Here is an 18,597-nt window from a genome sequence, read left to right as displayed (position 1 = left end):
TATCAATAATGAGTTGCTATCTATTAATAATTACTTTAAATATAAATGGATAAATTCTCCAATCAAAAGATATAGAAGAACTGATTGGAGGGGAAAAAAAAAAAAACAAAAAACAAGACCCAACTATATGCTGCCTATAAAGAGACTCACTTTAGTCATAAGGACACATATAGACTGAGAATGAAAGGAAAAAAAAGATATTTCAAACAAATGGTAACCCAAAGAAAGTAGAGGTGGCTATATTTATATTAGACAAAATAGATTTTAAGCTAAAAAGGATCAAAAAAGACAAAGTCTTGTAATGATAAAAATGTCATCAAGAAGATATAACAATTATAAATATGTATTTGCCCACATTGGAGCACCTAAGTATATAAAGCAGATATAAACAAAAACTAAAAGGAGAAATGAACAGCAACAATAATATTTGGGGACTTTAGTACCTCACTGTCAACAATGGATCATTTAGGCAGAAAACTGATAAGGAAACAGCAGATTTGAACAGCACTATAAGCCAAAGGTACTGAACAGACATATACAAAACATTCCATCCAAAACCAGCAGAATACACATTCTTCTGAAGTTCACATGGGACATTTTCTAGGATAGATCATATGTTAGGCCATAGAAAAAATCTCAAGAAATTCACGAATATAGAAATTATATGAAGTAGCCTTTGTAACCACAAAACTAGAAATCACTAATAGGAGAAGAGATGGAAAGTTCATGAATATGCAGAAATTAACACTCCTGAACATAACAGTGATTTAAAGAAGTCATAAGGGAAGTTAAAAAATATCTTGAGAAAAATGAAAATGGAAACACACCAAATGCAGCAAAAGCAGTTCTGAAAGGAAGTTTATTATGATAAATGCGTGCATCAAGAAAATAGTCATATCTCAAATAATCTAACTTTATACCTCAAGGAGCCAGAATAAGAAGAACAAACTAAGCCCAAAGTTAGTAGAAGGAAGAAGATAATAAAGACTGGAACAGAATAGCAAACAGAATTGAACATCACATTAAAAGGATCATACACCACAAGCAAGTGGGATTCATCCCTGGGATGAAAGATGGTTCATACACAAATCATAAATGTGATACATCACATGAGTAGGACGAAAGATAAAAATCATCTCAGTAGATGCAGAAAAAGTATTTGACAAAATTCAATGATAAATGACAAAATTTATGATAAAAATTCTCAACAAATTGGGTACAGAATGTATCTCACTATAATTAAGGCCATATATGACAAGCCAACAGCTAACATAATCCTCAGTGGTGAAAGGTTGAAAGTTTTCCCTCTAGTCATACAGATGACCAAGAGGTATAATAAAAGATGTTCAGCATCACTAATTATTAGAGAAATGCAAATCAAAACCACAATGAAATATCACCTCATATATATTACAATGGCTATTATCAAAAAGGCAAGAAATAACAAGTATTGGCAAAGATGTAGAGAAAAGGGAACCTTTGTGCACTATTGGTGGGAATGTAAATTGGTGCAGCCACTGTGGAAGAGAGTATGGCGGATCTTCAAAAAATTAAAAGTAGAACTATCATATGATCAAACAATTCAACTTCTGGGTATTTATCCAAAGGAAATAAGAATATTAAAGCAAAAGGATATATGCACCCCTATGGTCTCTGTAGCATTATTTACAATAGCCAAGATATGGAAGCAATCTAAGTGGCTTCTGATGGATGAGTGGATATGGAAAATGTGTCTCATATATATATAAGAATGAAATCTTGCCATCTGCAACAACATGAATGGACCTTGAGGGCATTATGCTAAGTAAAAGAAGTTAAAGACAGAAAGACAAATATATGATCTCACTTATATGTGGAATTTCAAAAAAAAAGTTCATAGACATAATTAATGGTTGCCAAAGGTGGGGGGTTAGGGGTGGATGAAATGGGTGAAGGGGGGTCAAAAGGTACAAACTTCCAATTAAATAAGTCATAAGGATTTAATGTACAACATAGTTAATAATACTGTATTGCATATTTGAAAAGTGCTAATAGAGTAAATCTTAAAAGTTCTCATTGCAAAAAAAAGTTGAGCTATGTATGGTGATAGATGTTAACTAGACTTGTGATCATTTCACATTATGTACAGATATCAAACTATTAGGTTGTATACCTGAAACCAATATAATGTTATGTGTCAATTACATCTCCACTGAACAAAAGAAAAAGAAAGCATTTTCTCTAAGACCAGGAACAATACAAGGTTGCCCACTCTCACCATTCCCATTAAACATAGTACTAGAAATCCTAGCCAGAGCAATCAGCCAGAAAAAGAAATCATAGATATCCAAATCAAAAAGGGGAAAAATGAAAGTGTCTCTTTTTGCAGATGACATGGTCTTATATATAGAAAACCCTAAAGACTCCACCAAAAAAAAAAAAAAAAAAACTGTTAGAACTAATCAGCAAATTCAGTAAAGTTGCAGGATATGGAATCAACATACAAAGTTCACTTTTGTTTCTATGTGGTTAACAATGAACTATCTGGAAAAGAAATAAAACAATCCCATTTACAATAATATAAAAAAATAAATAGGAATAAATTTAATTAAGGAGGTGAAATAACTGTACACTGAGAACATTGATGAAAGAAATTGAATAAGACACAAATGGAAAGATACCTCATGCTCATGCCTCAGAAGAATTGGTAATGTCAAAATGTTCATACTAACCAAAGTCATCTACAGATTCAATGCAATCCCAATGACAATTTTTCAAAATTAGAAAAACAATCTAAAACTTGTGTGAAAACACAGAAGACCCTGAATAGCCAAAACAGTCCTGAGAAAGAAGAGCAATGCTGGAGGCATCACACTTCCTGATTGCAAACTCTATTATAAAACTATAGTAATCAAAACAGTATGGTACTGCCATAAAAATTGATAATGTAGACCAATGGAACAGAACTGAGAGCCCAGAAATAAACTTATGCATATATTGTCAACTAATATTTGACAAGGAAGCTAAGAATATTTAATGGGCAAGTGATAGTTTCTTTATATCTCTTATAAAAATTAAAATGGATTAAATATTTAAACATAATACCTGAAACCATAAACCTCTTAGAAGTAAACATAGATAAAAAGCTTTTTGACATTGGTCTTGGCAATGATTTTTTGATTATGACATCAAAAGCAACCATGAGAGACTATGGACTCTGAGAAACAAACTGAGAGTTCTAGAGGGGAGGGGGGTGGGGGATAGGTTAGCCTGGTGATGGGTATTAAAGAGGGCACGTTCTGCGTGGAGCACTGGGTGTTATGCACAAACAATGAATCATGGAACACTGCATCAAAAACTAATGATGTATGGTGATTAACATAGTAAAATTTAAAAAAAGCAAAAGCAACAAAAGCAAAGATAAATGAGTGGGACTACATCACCTAAAAAACTTCTGCACAGCAGAAGAAATATCAACAAAATGAAAGGGCAGCCTACACAATGGGAAAAAATATTTGCAAACTACATATCTGATAAGGGTTAATATCTAAAACATATAAAGAACTCCTGTAACTCAAGAGAAAAAAAAAACCCAAATCATCCAATGAGAAAATGGGCAAATGACTTGAGTAGATATTTTTCCAAAGAAGATATTAAAAATCTAACAGGTATATGAAAAGTTGTTCAATATCACCAATCATCATGCAAATCAAAAACAATGAGATATTGCCTGACACCTGTTAGAGTAGATATTATGAAAAAGACAAGAGGTAACAAGTACTGGCAGGGATGTGGAGAAAAGGGAACCTTTGTGCACTGTTGGTGGGAATGTAAATTGGTGCAGTTACTATGGAAAACAGTATGGAAGTTCTTAAAAAAAATTAAAAATAGACTACCATGTGATCTAGCAATTCTACTTCTGAGTATATATGCAAAGAGAATGAAATTACCATCTTGAAATACTATTAGCACCCCCATGTTCATAGCAGCGTTATTTACAATAGACAAGACATGGAAACAACCTAAATGTCCATGAGCAAGTGAATGGGTACAGATATTGTGGTATATACATTTAATGGAATATTAGTCATAAAAAAGGAAACCTGTCATTTGTGACAACATGGGTGAACCTCAGAGGCCTTATGCTAAGTGAAATAAGTCATACAGAAAGACAAATACTGTATGGTATCAGTTATATGTGGAATATAAACAAGAAGAAGTCATAAAAGAGAGTAGATTGGTAGTTGCCACAGGGGGTGGAGGAAATGAGTTAGTGAGATGAAATGGGTACAAACTTTAAGGTATAAAATTAATAAGTTCTGGATATATAACAGTTTGGTGACTATAGTTGGCAATACTGTATTGTGTATTTGAAAGTTGCTAAGAGAGATCTTAAAAGTTCTTACTACACACAAAAATTGTAACTATGTGAGGTGATGGATCTATCTATTGTGGTCATTATTTAGAGATTATGTTGCCTAAAGCTACACATGAAGGATAACAGCTCTGACTCCTCACTCCCCCAAATACAGATTTAAAAAAAAAAATAAAGGTTATAGACTGGGATTGTCATTTTATTTGGGGGAATCAAATTCAAACTTAAATATTCTTTTGTTTTTGAGGAACATGTATTAAATATATTGTTTGTGTGTGTGAGAGAAACAGACAGATGGATAGGGAGTGGGGAGGAGGGAGCAGAGAAAGGTGGAGATAGAGATGGAGGGAGGAAGGGAGAATTTAAGCTCCATACCTAAAAGCAAAGCAGAAATTTATGTTCATTTGTCTTTTTCCTAACTAAATTACCCAGTCAGGCTCATACCCAGCCATTTCTCTACTTGTGCTCTAGCTGTGGTGATGTCTAATTCCTCATCAACACATCCTACCTCCCCTGTCCCAGGATTTCTGTGCCCCTGTCAAAGTCAAGGAGAGTTGCCTATATACTTGTCCTTTGGGAAGATGCTCTACCATTACGTCTGTATCCCCAGGGCCTAGCACAGTGCATTCATCTCTGTGTTCAGTGACTGCATGTGTGAATACCAAAAGGCATTTAAAACCTTTTATTTGCTTTAATGGTTTTACCCATGCAAGGCACTAAAGGTTTATCCCCTTTGTAGGATACCAAATGATAAACTATTCAACTAGGACTTAAGTGAGTCAGTTTCTCTAGGGCTGGCTACAGTTACCTTACATGAGCACTTTTGTATGGCCATTTTAGTAGAGATCTGAGAGGAAGGAGGAGAGGCTTAGACCTTGGTGGTAGGAGGAGTAGATCATGTATGTGCAAGCTAGTGTCGCTTGAAGCTTCAATGACAGAATTGTTAAAGGGGGAAAGAATACAGTGTACTTGTGCTCTGAAGAAATGAGTATAAGCTGAAAAATGTTTGCTGACTTGAACAGCTGGGGTCAAAGCCCCAAACACCTCATAGATAAAAAAGGAATAAGCAAATGTTTATAGAATCAAAATGACAACAGCTAACTGTACTTACTTAACTTTAGGAGGTTTTATTTAACTAATTTGTGTATTTCATGGTTTATAAATTGAAAATAGAAGTGGCCAATTTGTGTAGGAATTTAAATAATCAGTTACATTTCTAAGTGGGTACACAGAACTCTACTTGACTCAAGTATTCAGACAGGAATTTAATCTGACAAAGGTGTCAAATACCATAATCAGCCAAGGTCAGACTCTAAAAGAAGTGACATTGAAAGTAAATGTTTACAGGAGCAACCTGGGTGGCTCAGTTGGTTAAGCTTCTGCCTTTGGCTCAGGTCCTGATCTCAGAGTCCTGGGATCCTGCTGGAGCCCCGTGTTGGGCTCCCTGCTCGGGGGAGGGAGCCTGCTTCTCCCTCTTCCTCTGCTCCTCCCTGCCACTTGTGCACAAACTTTCTCTCAAATAAATAAAGTTTTTATTTTTAAGAAAAGTAAATGTTTACACAATAGTTATATCTTAGGACAATGAGTTAAGGATAAAATCTTTTTCTGTTTGCTTGATGTAATTTCTAGAACGTTAGGTATGTCTCTAAGTCCCTTCAGTTTATTGATACCACAATTTAGAGATTTGTTCCTTGGATTTCAGATTTCATTCTCTGTTCAGATAAAAATGCTTCTGGAAGGGGTATGTTAGATTTTGTCATTTAACTCTTAATGATAAAAGTTCATAAAATTCTTTCCTAAAAACTTTTTATTTAAAAAGAAAATAACAACATCAAGAAGACTGTGGGAAGACAGTATCTCACTATCAAAATGAAAAATGCATTTATCCTTTGACCCAGAAATTCCTCTTTGGGGAATATTATTGAGGGAAAAAGAAACAAGATGCATTGTAATGTACATAGAATGTTATCTTTTATGTAGGAAAGGGAAAAATAAAATAAGTGTGATTCTTTTATTGCATAAAGAAACACTAGCAGGATAGATGAGAAATTATTGAGCGTAGTTAGGAGGTTATGCCAAAGAGGTGGGGGCCAGGTACAGGAATTATTATACAGAGACAGAGAGGAGTAAGACTTTTACCTTTGCATACTTTTGCATTGTATTGATTTTTGAATCGTCTGACTGTATTACCTGTTTTTAAGATGGCTTAACAAGTGAATAACAGGATGATTAAAATTCACAAAAGAGGGGCACCTGGGTGGCTCAGTCATTAAGCGTCTGCCTTCAGCTCAGGTCATGATCCCAGCATCCTGGGATTGAGCCCCGCTTTGGGCTCCCTGCTCCGTGGGAAGCCTGCTTCTCCCTCTCCCACTCCCCCTGCTTGTGTTCCCTCTCTCGCTATGTCTCTGTCAAACAAATAAAAAAATCACAAAAGAGCGAAGTTCATGTCAAGTGAGGAAACTGGAAGGTTTGAACCAAATTTTATCTATTTGCTGCAGAAGGCTGGCTCTGAAGAAGTTCATTCACTAGAGGCTTTTAGCCATTAATGCAGAGGACTAATAACATGAAGGAACTTTTCTGACACTCCGGCCAAATGCCACTCAGTCACATTCTATATGTATTTGTTTTCCTGTAGATGCCAGAGGAACAAGCATTCTGTGTTTTGGTGAAAATCATGTATGACTATGGTTTACGAGATCTCTACAAAAACAACTTTGAAGATCTTCATTGCAAGTTCTATCAGTTGGAGAGACTAATACAGGTAAATAAAAATTAGGCTTTTATCACTCAGGGATCGAGTTACAGAAAAAGTAATAAAATTGGTGAACAATAATAATTCATGAAAGTTTAATGGAATTCTATAGAAAAATGTATATATATTTGGTTTCTGACCAGTATCTATATTGGTGTTAATGTTTAACCATTTGATCATTTTTAAAATAGTCTTCCATTGTAAATATTCAACTTTAATATACTTTTAAGTGGGAATATAGTGAGTTAAGTCAATGAAGAGATTCCTGAGTATTATTTGTAAAGAAATGAAGATATTTACAGAATAAAAATTGAAATACTTAAGAACTTTCCCTGCCTTAATTAGCACCACTGCCATATTTAGGTCCACATGTAGAGAACTCTTGAAAGGACAGAAAAAGAATCGAAAAAGAATAAAAAACACTTAAATATTTTAATGTTGGGACATATTTAAAAATTCTCATATAATTTCTTCGTCTCAAACAATGGGTTGTTACTGTTTTACAATATGTCCGTGTAAATTTATATGTATGAGGAACATATTATTTTATATATGTAAAATATTACATAATAAAAAAGATCGTGAGCAAGGGCAAAATTATTGACTAGTGCTGATAAAAGGAATTACTGAGTAGCTCTGAAATTCCACCTGAAGTTGAAAATCTTAAATTTATAATGGGTCTATGTAGCATGCTTATATGGCTTTCTCTACCTGAGGTATTGGGAACCCAAAAGAAATGTGAAGTAAATATATGAATGGATTGATTCCATATTGGAGAAAAGTAAAGTGATTAAGGTTAGTGGGACGCAGCAGTAGAGATATTGGTAGGAGCTCATTGGCCTGACCTGTCAGGAGATCCATAGGTGTCTAAAGAGGACGTGAAGTCAATGGGAGACTAAAAGACTAGAACAGAGAAGACAGAGGATTAGCAATGAGGTTAAGGACAACTTTGCTGGGAGAAGAGAATGTTGGAGGGTAGAAAACCTTAAGAAATGAAATAGGGGAAAGATGTTAAGTGAACTCTAAGCACAATGACATATGTGCTTTTTTTCAGTAGAAAAAGGACTGTGTAGAAGATTCTGGGCAACTATGGACATTAAAAGCAATAGGCTCATTTTTAGAAATTTAATTCTTCTGAGTAAATATTTGGGATTATTCACTTTTTTACCTTTTATTTTCAGAAGTTTACATTTTTTTCGAGGGTCATTATTCTTAAGAGCTTTGAGAGTCAAATAAATGTACTTGATAAATGAATAACAAGTCCGTGGTACTATGAAGAAACCCAAACACATTTTTCTGTTAGCATTCTTTGACTCGATGACCTCTGGACACCCCATTTAAAGTACCTGATGGGTATCTTTGGGTGCTTTTCTAAAAGCATTTTGTGCAAGAAGTAGGGTTTTTTTTTTGTTGTTTTTATGATCCATTTATAAAAACAAAACTAACGTGGGGTTTTACATGTCTTTGCTTTTCAATTATAGGAATAGCTATGCTAATACTCTGCACTTTACGTTTCATGCTTTTGAAAAGCATTTACTTGTGTAAATTGGAAAAAAAAAGGATAAGGGTAGCATAAAGGCATTTTTAGGAGACGTCCAATTTCATGCATTTTACTCTTGCACAATTTCTGTAGTTTTTCAGTTTGTAATGTCAAAGATAGGTTTTTTTAGCTTTACAAATATTTAATTTGTTCCTCCAAACTCTCGAAGTACATAATTATTTTCATTATACAGAGGAAGAAACAAGGTCTTAGACAGGTTAAGTGCATTGTCCAAGGCCACACAAACAGTGGCAAATCTGGGATTTGAATCCAAGTTGCCTGACTCCAGAGTTCATGATTTTAAATATGTTATACTGCTTCATATTCAAGGGTTATTATAGTTAATTACTTTCAAGCATCTTTTTTTTTTATGTTATGTTAGTCACCATACATTACATCATTAGTTTTTGATGTAGTGTTCCATGATTCATTGTTTGCGTATAACACCCAGTGCTCCATTCAATATGTGCCCTCCTTAATACCCATCACCAGGCTAACCCATCCCCCCACTCCTCTCCCCTCTAGAACCCTGTTTGTTTCTCAGAGTCCATAGTCTCTCATGGTTCACCTCCCCCTCCGATTTCACCCCCTTCATTTTCTCCTTCCTTCTCCTAATGTCCTCCATGTTATTCCTTATGTTCCACAAATAAGTGAAACCATATGATAATTGATTTTCTCTGCTTGACTTATTTCACTTAGCGTAATCCCCTCCAGTTCCATCCATGTTGATGCAAATGGTGGGTATTCATCCTTTCTGATGGCTGAGAAATATTCCATTGTATGTAAGGACCACATCTCCTTTATCCATTCATCTGTAGAAGGGCATCTTGGCTCCTTCCACAGTTTGGCTATTGTGGACATTGCTGCTATGAACATTGGGGTGCATGTGGCCCTTCTTTTCACTACATCTGTATCTTTGAGGTAAAGAATCTGAATAGACCAATAACCAGTAACGAAATTGAAGCAGTGACCAAAAACCTCCCAAAAAACAAGAGTCCAGGACCTGATGGATTCCCAGGGGAATTCTACCAAAAATTCAAAAAAGATAGATTGTTTTAAAGTCTCGTTATGTTTTGGGCTTTTTTCAGTACCCCAAAAATATACTGAAGTGATATCATAGATCCCAGATGATGTTGATATTAAGTGGTCTCCAAAGAGAAAATAAATTTCTTTCCTAGGTAGTCAGGCAACCCATTTGATCAGGTGCTGGATTCGACTCTGGAGGGATGACATTCATTAGACTATAGGTATTCTGTCAGAGTGAGCATTTCCCAAGAAACAAGAATAGTCAAGTGAGCAAGAGGTGATCTTTGTTATTTGTCCATAAGAAGTCTGCCTTTATTTTCCTCGATCATCCTGGTCCCAATGCTCATCTCCTATTATCAGTTCTGTGTAGTTACATAAAATTCAATGAATGCTGCAAACAATCGAGAGTGCTCATAGAAAGCTTGTCATAAATTGCATTTGTGCTAGGAAATAAAGCTTCTCACTTTTCCACTTTGACTTTTTAGGAGCAGTTACCAGACCTGCACCACCATTTTTGTGTTCTGAACCTGGAAGTTCATATGTATGCCTCCCAGTGGTTCCTCACTCTTTTTACAGCCAAGTTCCCACTCTGCATGGTCTTCCACATCATCGACTTACTGCTTTGTGAGGTAGAGTGACTGCATCTCTTATACCTAAGCCAAAAGAGAAAATAGTTTCTATTTAAAGTAGTTATAATTTTCTTCATTTTATTTTTTCCTATACATTAAGCCATAAAAATTGACCAGAAAGTTCTATTTGAATTTTTAGTGAAGACTCTTTTAATTATAATTTTATTATTTGTGAGAAATGAAAATGTTAAGGCATTTAAAATTCCTACAAAGTAAGATGAGGTAATTAAATATGTGTAATTAAAATTTATAATAAACCTTTATCTGTGTAACAGTGTATTACTAATATAAAGGACCTTTAAAGTTATATAAATGAATTCAAAATCAGGTGTTTTTAATAGTAATGCAGTGATACTCCCAAGAGTGAACATAAATGAAAATTGTGTAGTAATCTATATTTTATTTTAAATGCCAGTATAGTTAACATACAGTGTTATATTAGTTTTAGGTGTATAGTATAGTGATTCAGCAACTCCATACATCACCTAGTACTCATCACAACAAGTGCACTTCTTAATCCCCATCACCTGTTTAACCCATCCCTTCACCCACCTCCCCTCTGGTAACCACTAAGTTTGTTTTCTAATTATACAATAATTTAATCCTCAATTCATAAGATATTTCTATTGTATATGATGTTTGAGACTCCCACCAGATAATAGTGAAGTGATACATCAATGCTTCTATACTATATATTTTCACAGAATATTTAAAAAATTAGTTTGCAAATTCCCTAGGTATCTGATTTGTTTCATTTATTGTTTTTAGTTCCCTAGATGGCTGCTCTTATTCACTTTCCTCTTTTAAAGAAATAAGCAGAATTACACATGCATATATCATATACTGCCAATTAAAATGTTTGACAGTCTTAGCAGTGATTGCTAGATGAGAAGAATTTTTTTTATTTGGGATATAAATGTATATAAATTATAGCTGTCTTAAATTAGAAAGGTAGAGTAATCAAAAGTATAAGCCTAACATAATCTAAACAGTATTGTATTACTACATTACTTGTTATACACGAAGTTTCCTTTCTTAAAAGCTAACCCTTTCAATCGTATTTACCAAATTTAATCAAATTATAAAAATGATTGAAAAAGATAAAATGCATAAGCTGTGCAAAGCATAACTGTTATTTCTCAGCCTACCACAGCAGGAATTATTTCACATGCAAGTAAAGCTGGGTTCTGCTCTTCAGAGGTTCTAGTTGGAAATCCCACGATACTTGAAAGTTGCAAAGCATTTTGTAAAGGTGTAAGATTGTTAAACATTTGTAACATTTTTTTTTAAAGATTTATTTATTTTATTTGAGAGAGAGAGCCTGGGAGAAGGGCAGAGGGAAAGCATCTCAAGCAGACTTCCCGCTGAGCACAGAGCCTGAGGCGGGGCTCAATCTCACCACCCTGAGCTCAGGACCTGAGCTGAAACCAAGAGTTGGACACTTCACCGACTGCCTGCGCCACCCGGGCGCCCCCATCTGTGACATATTTTGATAAAGAAAGGTTGAGTGACTTGCTGAAGGTCACAGAATAAGTTCCTCAATTCTGAATCTCTAACAACCGGCAAACCTTATTGAGAACGCATTGACTTTCCTATTTGTTTTACTTACAAATTAGTTTCTAAAATGCCTATCTAAATTTAACCTAAAGGAAGAATGCAGAATTAGGAGCTAAAACCTTATTCAAAGTCAAAATGTTGTAATCACAGTGTACACAAGTTTAGGCATTTGTACTAAAAATTCTCCTTTGCCTGATTATCCAGATTGGTATGGTGAACAGTTCTGATTCCTCAAATTTAGTGTAATACTCTTCGAAAGTAAAACCCAAATTTATATCTTTGACTTCTGTGATCTTAAAGTAATACTAAAATTTATTTTTGATAAATAAATATTCATAGGTCCTATTCATTTCATACTGAGCTTAGTATTTCATGGTATTTATTTAAAAAAATAGGAAAGCGAGGGTATGACATTTTAACAGTTTTATAAATAGTAGGAGCTTGCAAAAGTTAATATCATTGCTTCATATTTTTTGCTGAGAGAGGTCTTCTAATTTCATACTAGATTAGTTCTATAATGTTCATTATAGAAAAGAGAATGAGGGTGGGGGGATGGGTTAGCCTGGTGATGGGTATTAAGGAGGGCACGTTCTGTGTGGAGCACTGGGTGTTATGCACAAACAATGAATCATGGAACACTACATCAAGAACTAATGATGTAATGTATGGTGATAAACCTAACAATAAAAAAATTTTTAAAAAAAAGAAAAGAGAATCAAATTAATATGCTTAATCACACCAGTAAAATTGGATTTCTTGGTCACTTTTGGCAGAATAGTAACACTATCTTCTAGTTCACTGGAGTGATGACTTTTCTAAAGTTGTCTCTATCTGAATGATTCCATACCTGACATTGGAGTATCGTCCATGGGTCTTCTGGAACCTAGTTTCACAATTTCTCAGGAAATTTTATTTTGAAGATATTTGAATTTCTAATGTCAGTTGCTAAGAAAGTTAGCAACATTTATGGTAGGGGAAAAGAAAATGTATGAGCATTATCACTTGCCAGCTTTGACTTATAATTACAATTTTGAAAGATCTTAATGCTTATTAAAATTAATGAGCATCCTAGATACTACTTTCCCTTCCCTTAAATCTGTACTCTGTAGCTGTTTAAGGAAGTTGCATAGCTTTCCAAAACATGGAGTAAGTTGTAATCACAGGGTCATGGTAACCAGGGAAATAAATAATAACATCCCTTAACAGTTCAAAATAAACTTTATTGGGAACAGTATCAGGATATTCATTCTTTCCACTAACTCATCTTTGTCAGAGGATTATTTTGCAAAGGAAATTTTTAGATAAACTTTTATTTCCTGCCTGTCTGTGTTTTTTCTTTGCCCCTTTCCTTCTTGTAGTTAATAAAATATTTATGTCAAAGCTCATCTTTCGTATGTGGTCAAATACTCTGAAAGAAGAAATGATAACATAGTCTTAAATAGAATCATATATACATATTTGTTTTTGTCATATTCTCTCTTTTTTAGGAAAATGATACAGATCTTCATGGTTATGAATTAATGTTTAGTTACAAATGGAATGCTAAGAAATTCTCAAATGGAAAAGTTGATTTTTCAAAGGTGATCATTCTGACTGAAAAAAAAAAGATGTTAGTCTGCAGTTATTTTGCTCAAAGATCCTGTTGCAAAGTGAGAAAGACTTTGAGCTGGAGATTTTTAGAAAGCATATCAGCTTCTCATGCTTTTCTACGCTATATGCTTTTAAGGATTTTTTCATTCATCCTGAGGTCAAAAATATGAAGTTAATTTAGTAGCAGAAAATTTGGGAAGAACTTTAGTACACTTTGGCAATGTAGTCTGAATCAAAAACTCATGGTTGTTAATAGTTTTATTTAAAATGTTTGTATAAAGCTGAATATATGGTGACTCAAGTTAATTCCCTTATTTAGTGAGTATGAAGACAACAGGATTTTTTTTTTTTTTTTGAAAGAGAGAAAGTGCATGCACACGTCTGAGTGCATGTGTCGGGGGAAGGGGCAGAAGAAGAGGGAGAGGGAGAATCTTAAGCAGGCTCTGTGCAGCTCAATGCAGGGCTCAATCTCATGACCCTGAGATCATGACCTGAACCAAAATCAAGAGTCAGATGCTTGGGGCACTAGGATAGCTCAGTTGTTAAGCGTCTGCCTTCCACTCCAGTCATGGTCTCAGGGTTCTGGGATCGAGCCCCACATTGGGCTCCCTGCTCTGTGGGAAGCCTGCTTCTCCCTCTCCGACTCCCCCTGCTTGTGTTCCCTCTCTCTGTGTCTCTCTCTGTCAAATAAATAAATAACATCTTTAAAAAAGGAAGAGTCATACACTTAACTGACTTGAGCCATCCAGATGCCCTGACAACAAGATTTTATTTTATTTTTATTTTTTATTTAAATTCAATTAATTAACATATAATGTATTATTAGTTTCAGAGGTAGAGGTCAGTGATTCATCAGTCTTATGTAATACCCAGTGCTCCTTACATCATGTGCTCTCCTTAATGTCCATCACCCAATACCGCAGCCTCCCACCTCCTTCCCTCCAGCAACCTTCAGTTTGTTTTCTATGACTAAGAATCTCTTATGATTTGTCTCCCTCTTGGATTTTGTCTTGTTTTATTTTTTCCTCTCTTTCCCTATGATCCTCTGTTTTGTTTCTTAAATTCCACATATGAATGAGATAATATGATACTTGTCTTTCTCTGATTGACTTATTTTGCTTAGCATAATACCCTCTAGATCCATCCATGTAATTGAAAATGGCAAGATTTCATTTTTTTAATGGCTGAGTAATATTCCATTGTATACGTATATACCACATCTTCTTTATCCATTCATCTGTCAATGGACATCTGGGCTCTTTCCATAGTTTGACTGTTGTGGACATTGCTGCTATAAACATTGGGGTGCAGGTGCCGCTTCGGATCCCTACATTTGTATATTTGGGGTAAATATCCAGTAGTGCAATTACTGGGTTGTAGGGTAGCTCTATTTTCAACTTTTTAAGGAACCTCCATACTGTTTTCCAGAGTGGCTGCACCAGCTTGCATTCCCATCAACAGCGTAAGAGGGTTCCCCTTTCTCAGCATCCTCGCCAAAATCTGACTTGTTAATTTTAGCCATTCTGACCAGTGTGAGGTGGTATTTCATTGTAGCTTTGATTTGTATTTCCCTGATGTCGAGTGATGTTGAGCATTTTTTCATGTGTCTGTTGGCCATTTGGATGTCTTCTTTGGAGAAATGCCTGACAACAGGATTTTAAAGTAGAGTTTGGGGCGCCTGGGTGGCTCAGCCGTTAAGCATCTGCCTTCGGCTCAGGTCATGGTCCCAGGGTCCTGGGATCGAGCCCTGCATTGGGCTCCGGGCTCAGCAGGAAGTCTGCTTCTCCCTCTCCCGCTCCCCCTGCTTGTGTTCCCTCTCTTCCTAGAGTTTGAAAAAGACATCTTATTATACTGAGGTGAATGGAACTTTTCATAAATTATCATGTAGGCAATAATTGAAATTAAAATTATTTTTTTAAAGGAACAAAACCTATTTTTTATTGTCTGCCTCTGTATGGAGAGATAAGAAAAAGGCTAGAAGTATTAACAATTAGAGTGTAAATATTGTGTTGTCAACCCACCAAGAATAGAACATTGTCTTTTTTAAAGAACTTTTTGTTGAAGTATAACAGATCAAAAGAAAATGTGCAAAAATCAGTGTGAAACATGATGGTTTTTCATAAAATGAGCATAACTAATGTAACAAGCATCCAGATCAAAAAAAACCCTGAACACTTGCCTGCATTTCAGAAGCCCTCCTCCCCTTCACTGCCCCTGCGGTTACTACCTCTCTGAAGAGTCATCACTGTCCTAACTTCTGGCACCATAGATTAGGAGTTTTGATTGTTTTTAAACTTTGTTTAAATGGAATAATACAATATGAACTCTTCTCATCAAGGTTTTTCATTTATCATTGTTTGTGAGATTCATCCATATAATAGTTGCATCTAGGCATGGTTCATTTGTTCCATTGTATAAATATATTACAATATATCTGTTCTTCCATTGTATTGTTGATGGGCATTTGGGTTGTTTCCAGATTAAGGTTACTGTAAATAGTGTTGCTGTGAACATTCTTGAACTTGTCTTTTGGTAAGCATATGAATGTACTTCTATGGGTACACATCTAGGAGTGGAATTGCTAGGTTAGGGCATGTATATACTAGGGTTTAGTAGATGCCACCAAGCAGCTAGCTTTTCAAAGTATTTTGAGCATTACCTTTTGAGTTGTTTTTATTCAGTGAAAGTCTTCCTTGTGATCAAAGGCAGGTTTTTATTTTATTTTGTTTTTTAGAGGGCAGATCCTAGATCAGATTAGAGTTCATGAATATGGAGCAAAATAAAACTCATTTAGTTGAAAACTTACTCACTTGATTTCTGAAGTTGCTGACAGATGAGAACTAAGAGCTGGATCTAAGAGCTGAATCATTTTTGTGCTTATATGAGAGAAGTTAACCTGGTAGGAAAAATCCAGCAGTGTATTCAGTTATAGAAGGAGCAACATAGAGACAGTTTAACACTGGAGTTAAGATATTTGGTTTTTTATTTAACCCTCCCTCCATCACTGTATGTTACTTTACCTGTATATGCCTGTTTGTTTCTCTGTAAAATGATGCTAACAAAACCTATCTCCCAGGTTTATTTTAAGGATTGAATGAGAATATGAATATGAATTGCTTAGCACTGTGCCTCCTACATAGTAAATACCCAGTTAATAACAACCTTCCATTCTGCTCTATCCACCTATATAATTCTTTTATTGCTCCTCAGTTTTTTCCGTTAACTAGATGACACCAGAAATTCTTAAGAGAGTAGGTTAACTAGCTTTAGGTTCTTTCTTACCTTTCTAACCACCTTTGTTTCCCTCTAGTTGAGATGCTTTTTTGCTAAAATGAAAATTTTAGCCTGCAATTTTAGTTTGCATTAATTTTGACATTACAGAAAGAACTTCCTTAATGAAAGTTTAATTCTATTTCATTTTGACTAGTGATTCAAGTAGTCCTCCTAAAGTATTTTTTTCTTCTACTTTCTTTCAGAAGACGTAAGAAAAACAGTATTTCTTTTAGTCTTGACAAGATAACTGACAGATGATGTTTGAAGTTGGCTCTTCCCAGATAGTTCAGTTTTTTGAATATCAAATTATATTCAGCTTTATATAGTAACTTGGTATTTCGTGGAATATAAGGAAATCATTGACCCTTCAAATTAGAATATATTTCCTGTCTCTCCTTTCTTCTTAGGGTGATAAAAAAAATGACAATACAGTTCTACAATATTTAATTAAATACCACCAACTATATACCCCCTTTCAAAACAGTTTTCTGAAACTGTTATCTAAAGAGTAGATTCATTATATAATATCCTTATTCTTTGCCCCCATTTTCTCCCTCAAACAGTAATACTTGAATTTTTTTATTGAGATATAACTGACAGATAACATTGTGTAAGTTTGAGGTATACAATTTGTTGATTCGATACATTTCTGTATTGCAATATGATTACTAGAATTAGCTGACGTCTTTATCAAGTAATATGTTGAATTAAAAATGCATTAGAGTGAGCATAGGGGACATAAACATAAATTTTATAAAAACTTTAAGAGTAGTAATTGGCTACAAGAGTAGGGAAAATAAAGCTTTGACCAACCAATAAATACTGCAAAGTTTATTTTAAAGTTTTACTTATCAGTAGAAATCTTTGGACTAGGGGAAAAAAAACTCTCTAAAACCTTGTTTCTGGATTTTAACTTCTTTCTCGCCTACAGGGCTTTTTATGGTTCTCACATCAGTTGTGTTACAGCTCTTTCTTGTGTTTGCATTAATTTTGACATTACAGAAAGCAGTTGAAACCTCAAGTTTATATGGCAGAACCATTGTCTGTGCTTCCTGTGACTTTAAAGAAATATTCACTCATTCATTCATTTATTCAACAAACATTTGTTGAACTCCTTCTTATTGCTTGACACCATTCAGGTTTGGGGATACAACAGTAAGGAAAAGCAGAGAAAACTCTTGTCTTCATTAAACTTTTTATCCTTGTGGAAGTTACAGACAATAAACAAATGACTAAGTAGAATATATACTCTTATCAGAAGCGTTAAGTGCTATGGAAAAAGATGAAGAGAAATGTAACAGGTCTTAATAAGGACTTTTGACCATTGTAGAGAATTTAGGTTTTACTGGACCGAGGTAGGAAACAGCTAGACAGTTTTAAGTATAGGAGTGGCACACTCTGATATATATTTTATCCTCACTACTCAGGTTGCACTATTGAATAAAGATTGTGAGAGAGTACAAAGGGAGAAGTGGGGGACCAGCTGTGAGGCATTTGCAATAATCTGGGTTGCTTGGACCAAGTTAGTGGTAGTGGACATGGTGAGAAGTGGTTGAATTCTAGATAGATTTATAAGTAGAGAAGACAGGATGTGCTGATGGATCATCTGGAGATTTATTGATTATATATTTTAATTTACTGTAGTGATGAGAGGGAAGGGTGGCTGATTGTGCAGCTTCTACGCTTCAGAGAGCATCTTGGGGACCAATGATGTTGAGGAGTGACTGGGGCATGTTATTGTTGCATGCTTTATTCTGGAAATGCCTGGATTACAATTTCTCTGCAGTGTTTGTTCTAAAAATAGGTTCTGGTACCCTTGGGAACATTTAAGGCCTATCTTTAGGAAATATAGAGGGTGGAATAATTATGAAAAATG

General features: G+C 34.9%; 1 protein-coding gene across 5 annotated transcripts in view; it reads left to right on the top strand.

Moving 5' to 3' along the window:
- RABGAP1L (RAB GTPase activating protein 1 like) overlaps positions 1–18,597 on the top strand; it is a 758,983-nt gene that overhangs the window by 492,886 nt on the left and 247,500 nt on the right. For all 5 annotated transcript variants that reach the window (XM_035722282.1, XM_027611227.2, XM_027611226.2 and 2 more), the window contains 2 exons: positions 6,990–7,115; positions 10,158–10,301. In XM_035722282.1, coding sequence (XP_035578175.1) covers positions 6,990–7,115; positions 10,158–10,301 — 270 coding nt within the window. The remainder of the gene's footprint in view (positions 1–6,989; positions 7,116–10,157; positions 10,302–18,597) is intronic.

Source organism: Zalophus californianus, chromosome 10 (genome assembly GCF_009762305.2).
Source record: "Zalophus californianus isolate mZalCal1 chromosome 10, mZalCal1.pri.v2, whole genome shotgun sequence".
Taxonomy (NCBI): domain Eukaryota; kingdom Metazoa; phylum Chordata; class Mammalia; order Carnivora; family Otariidae; genus Zalophus; species Zalophus californianus.
The sequence above is the reverse complement of the archived record's forward strand: the minus strand, read 5'-3'. Positions and strand labels throughout refer to the sequence as shown.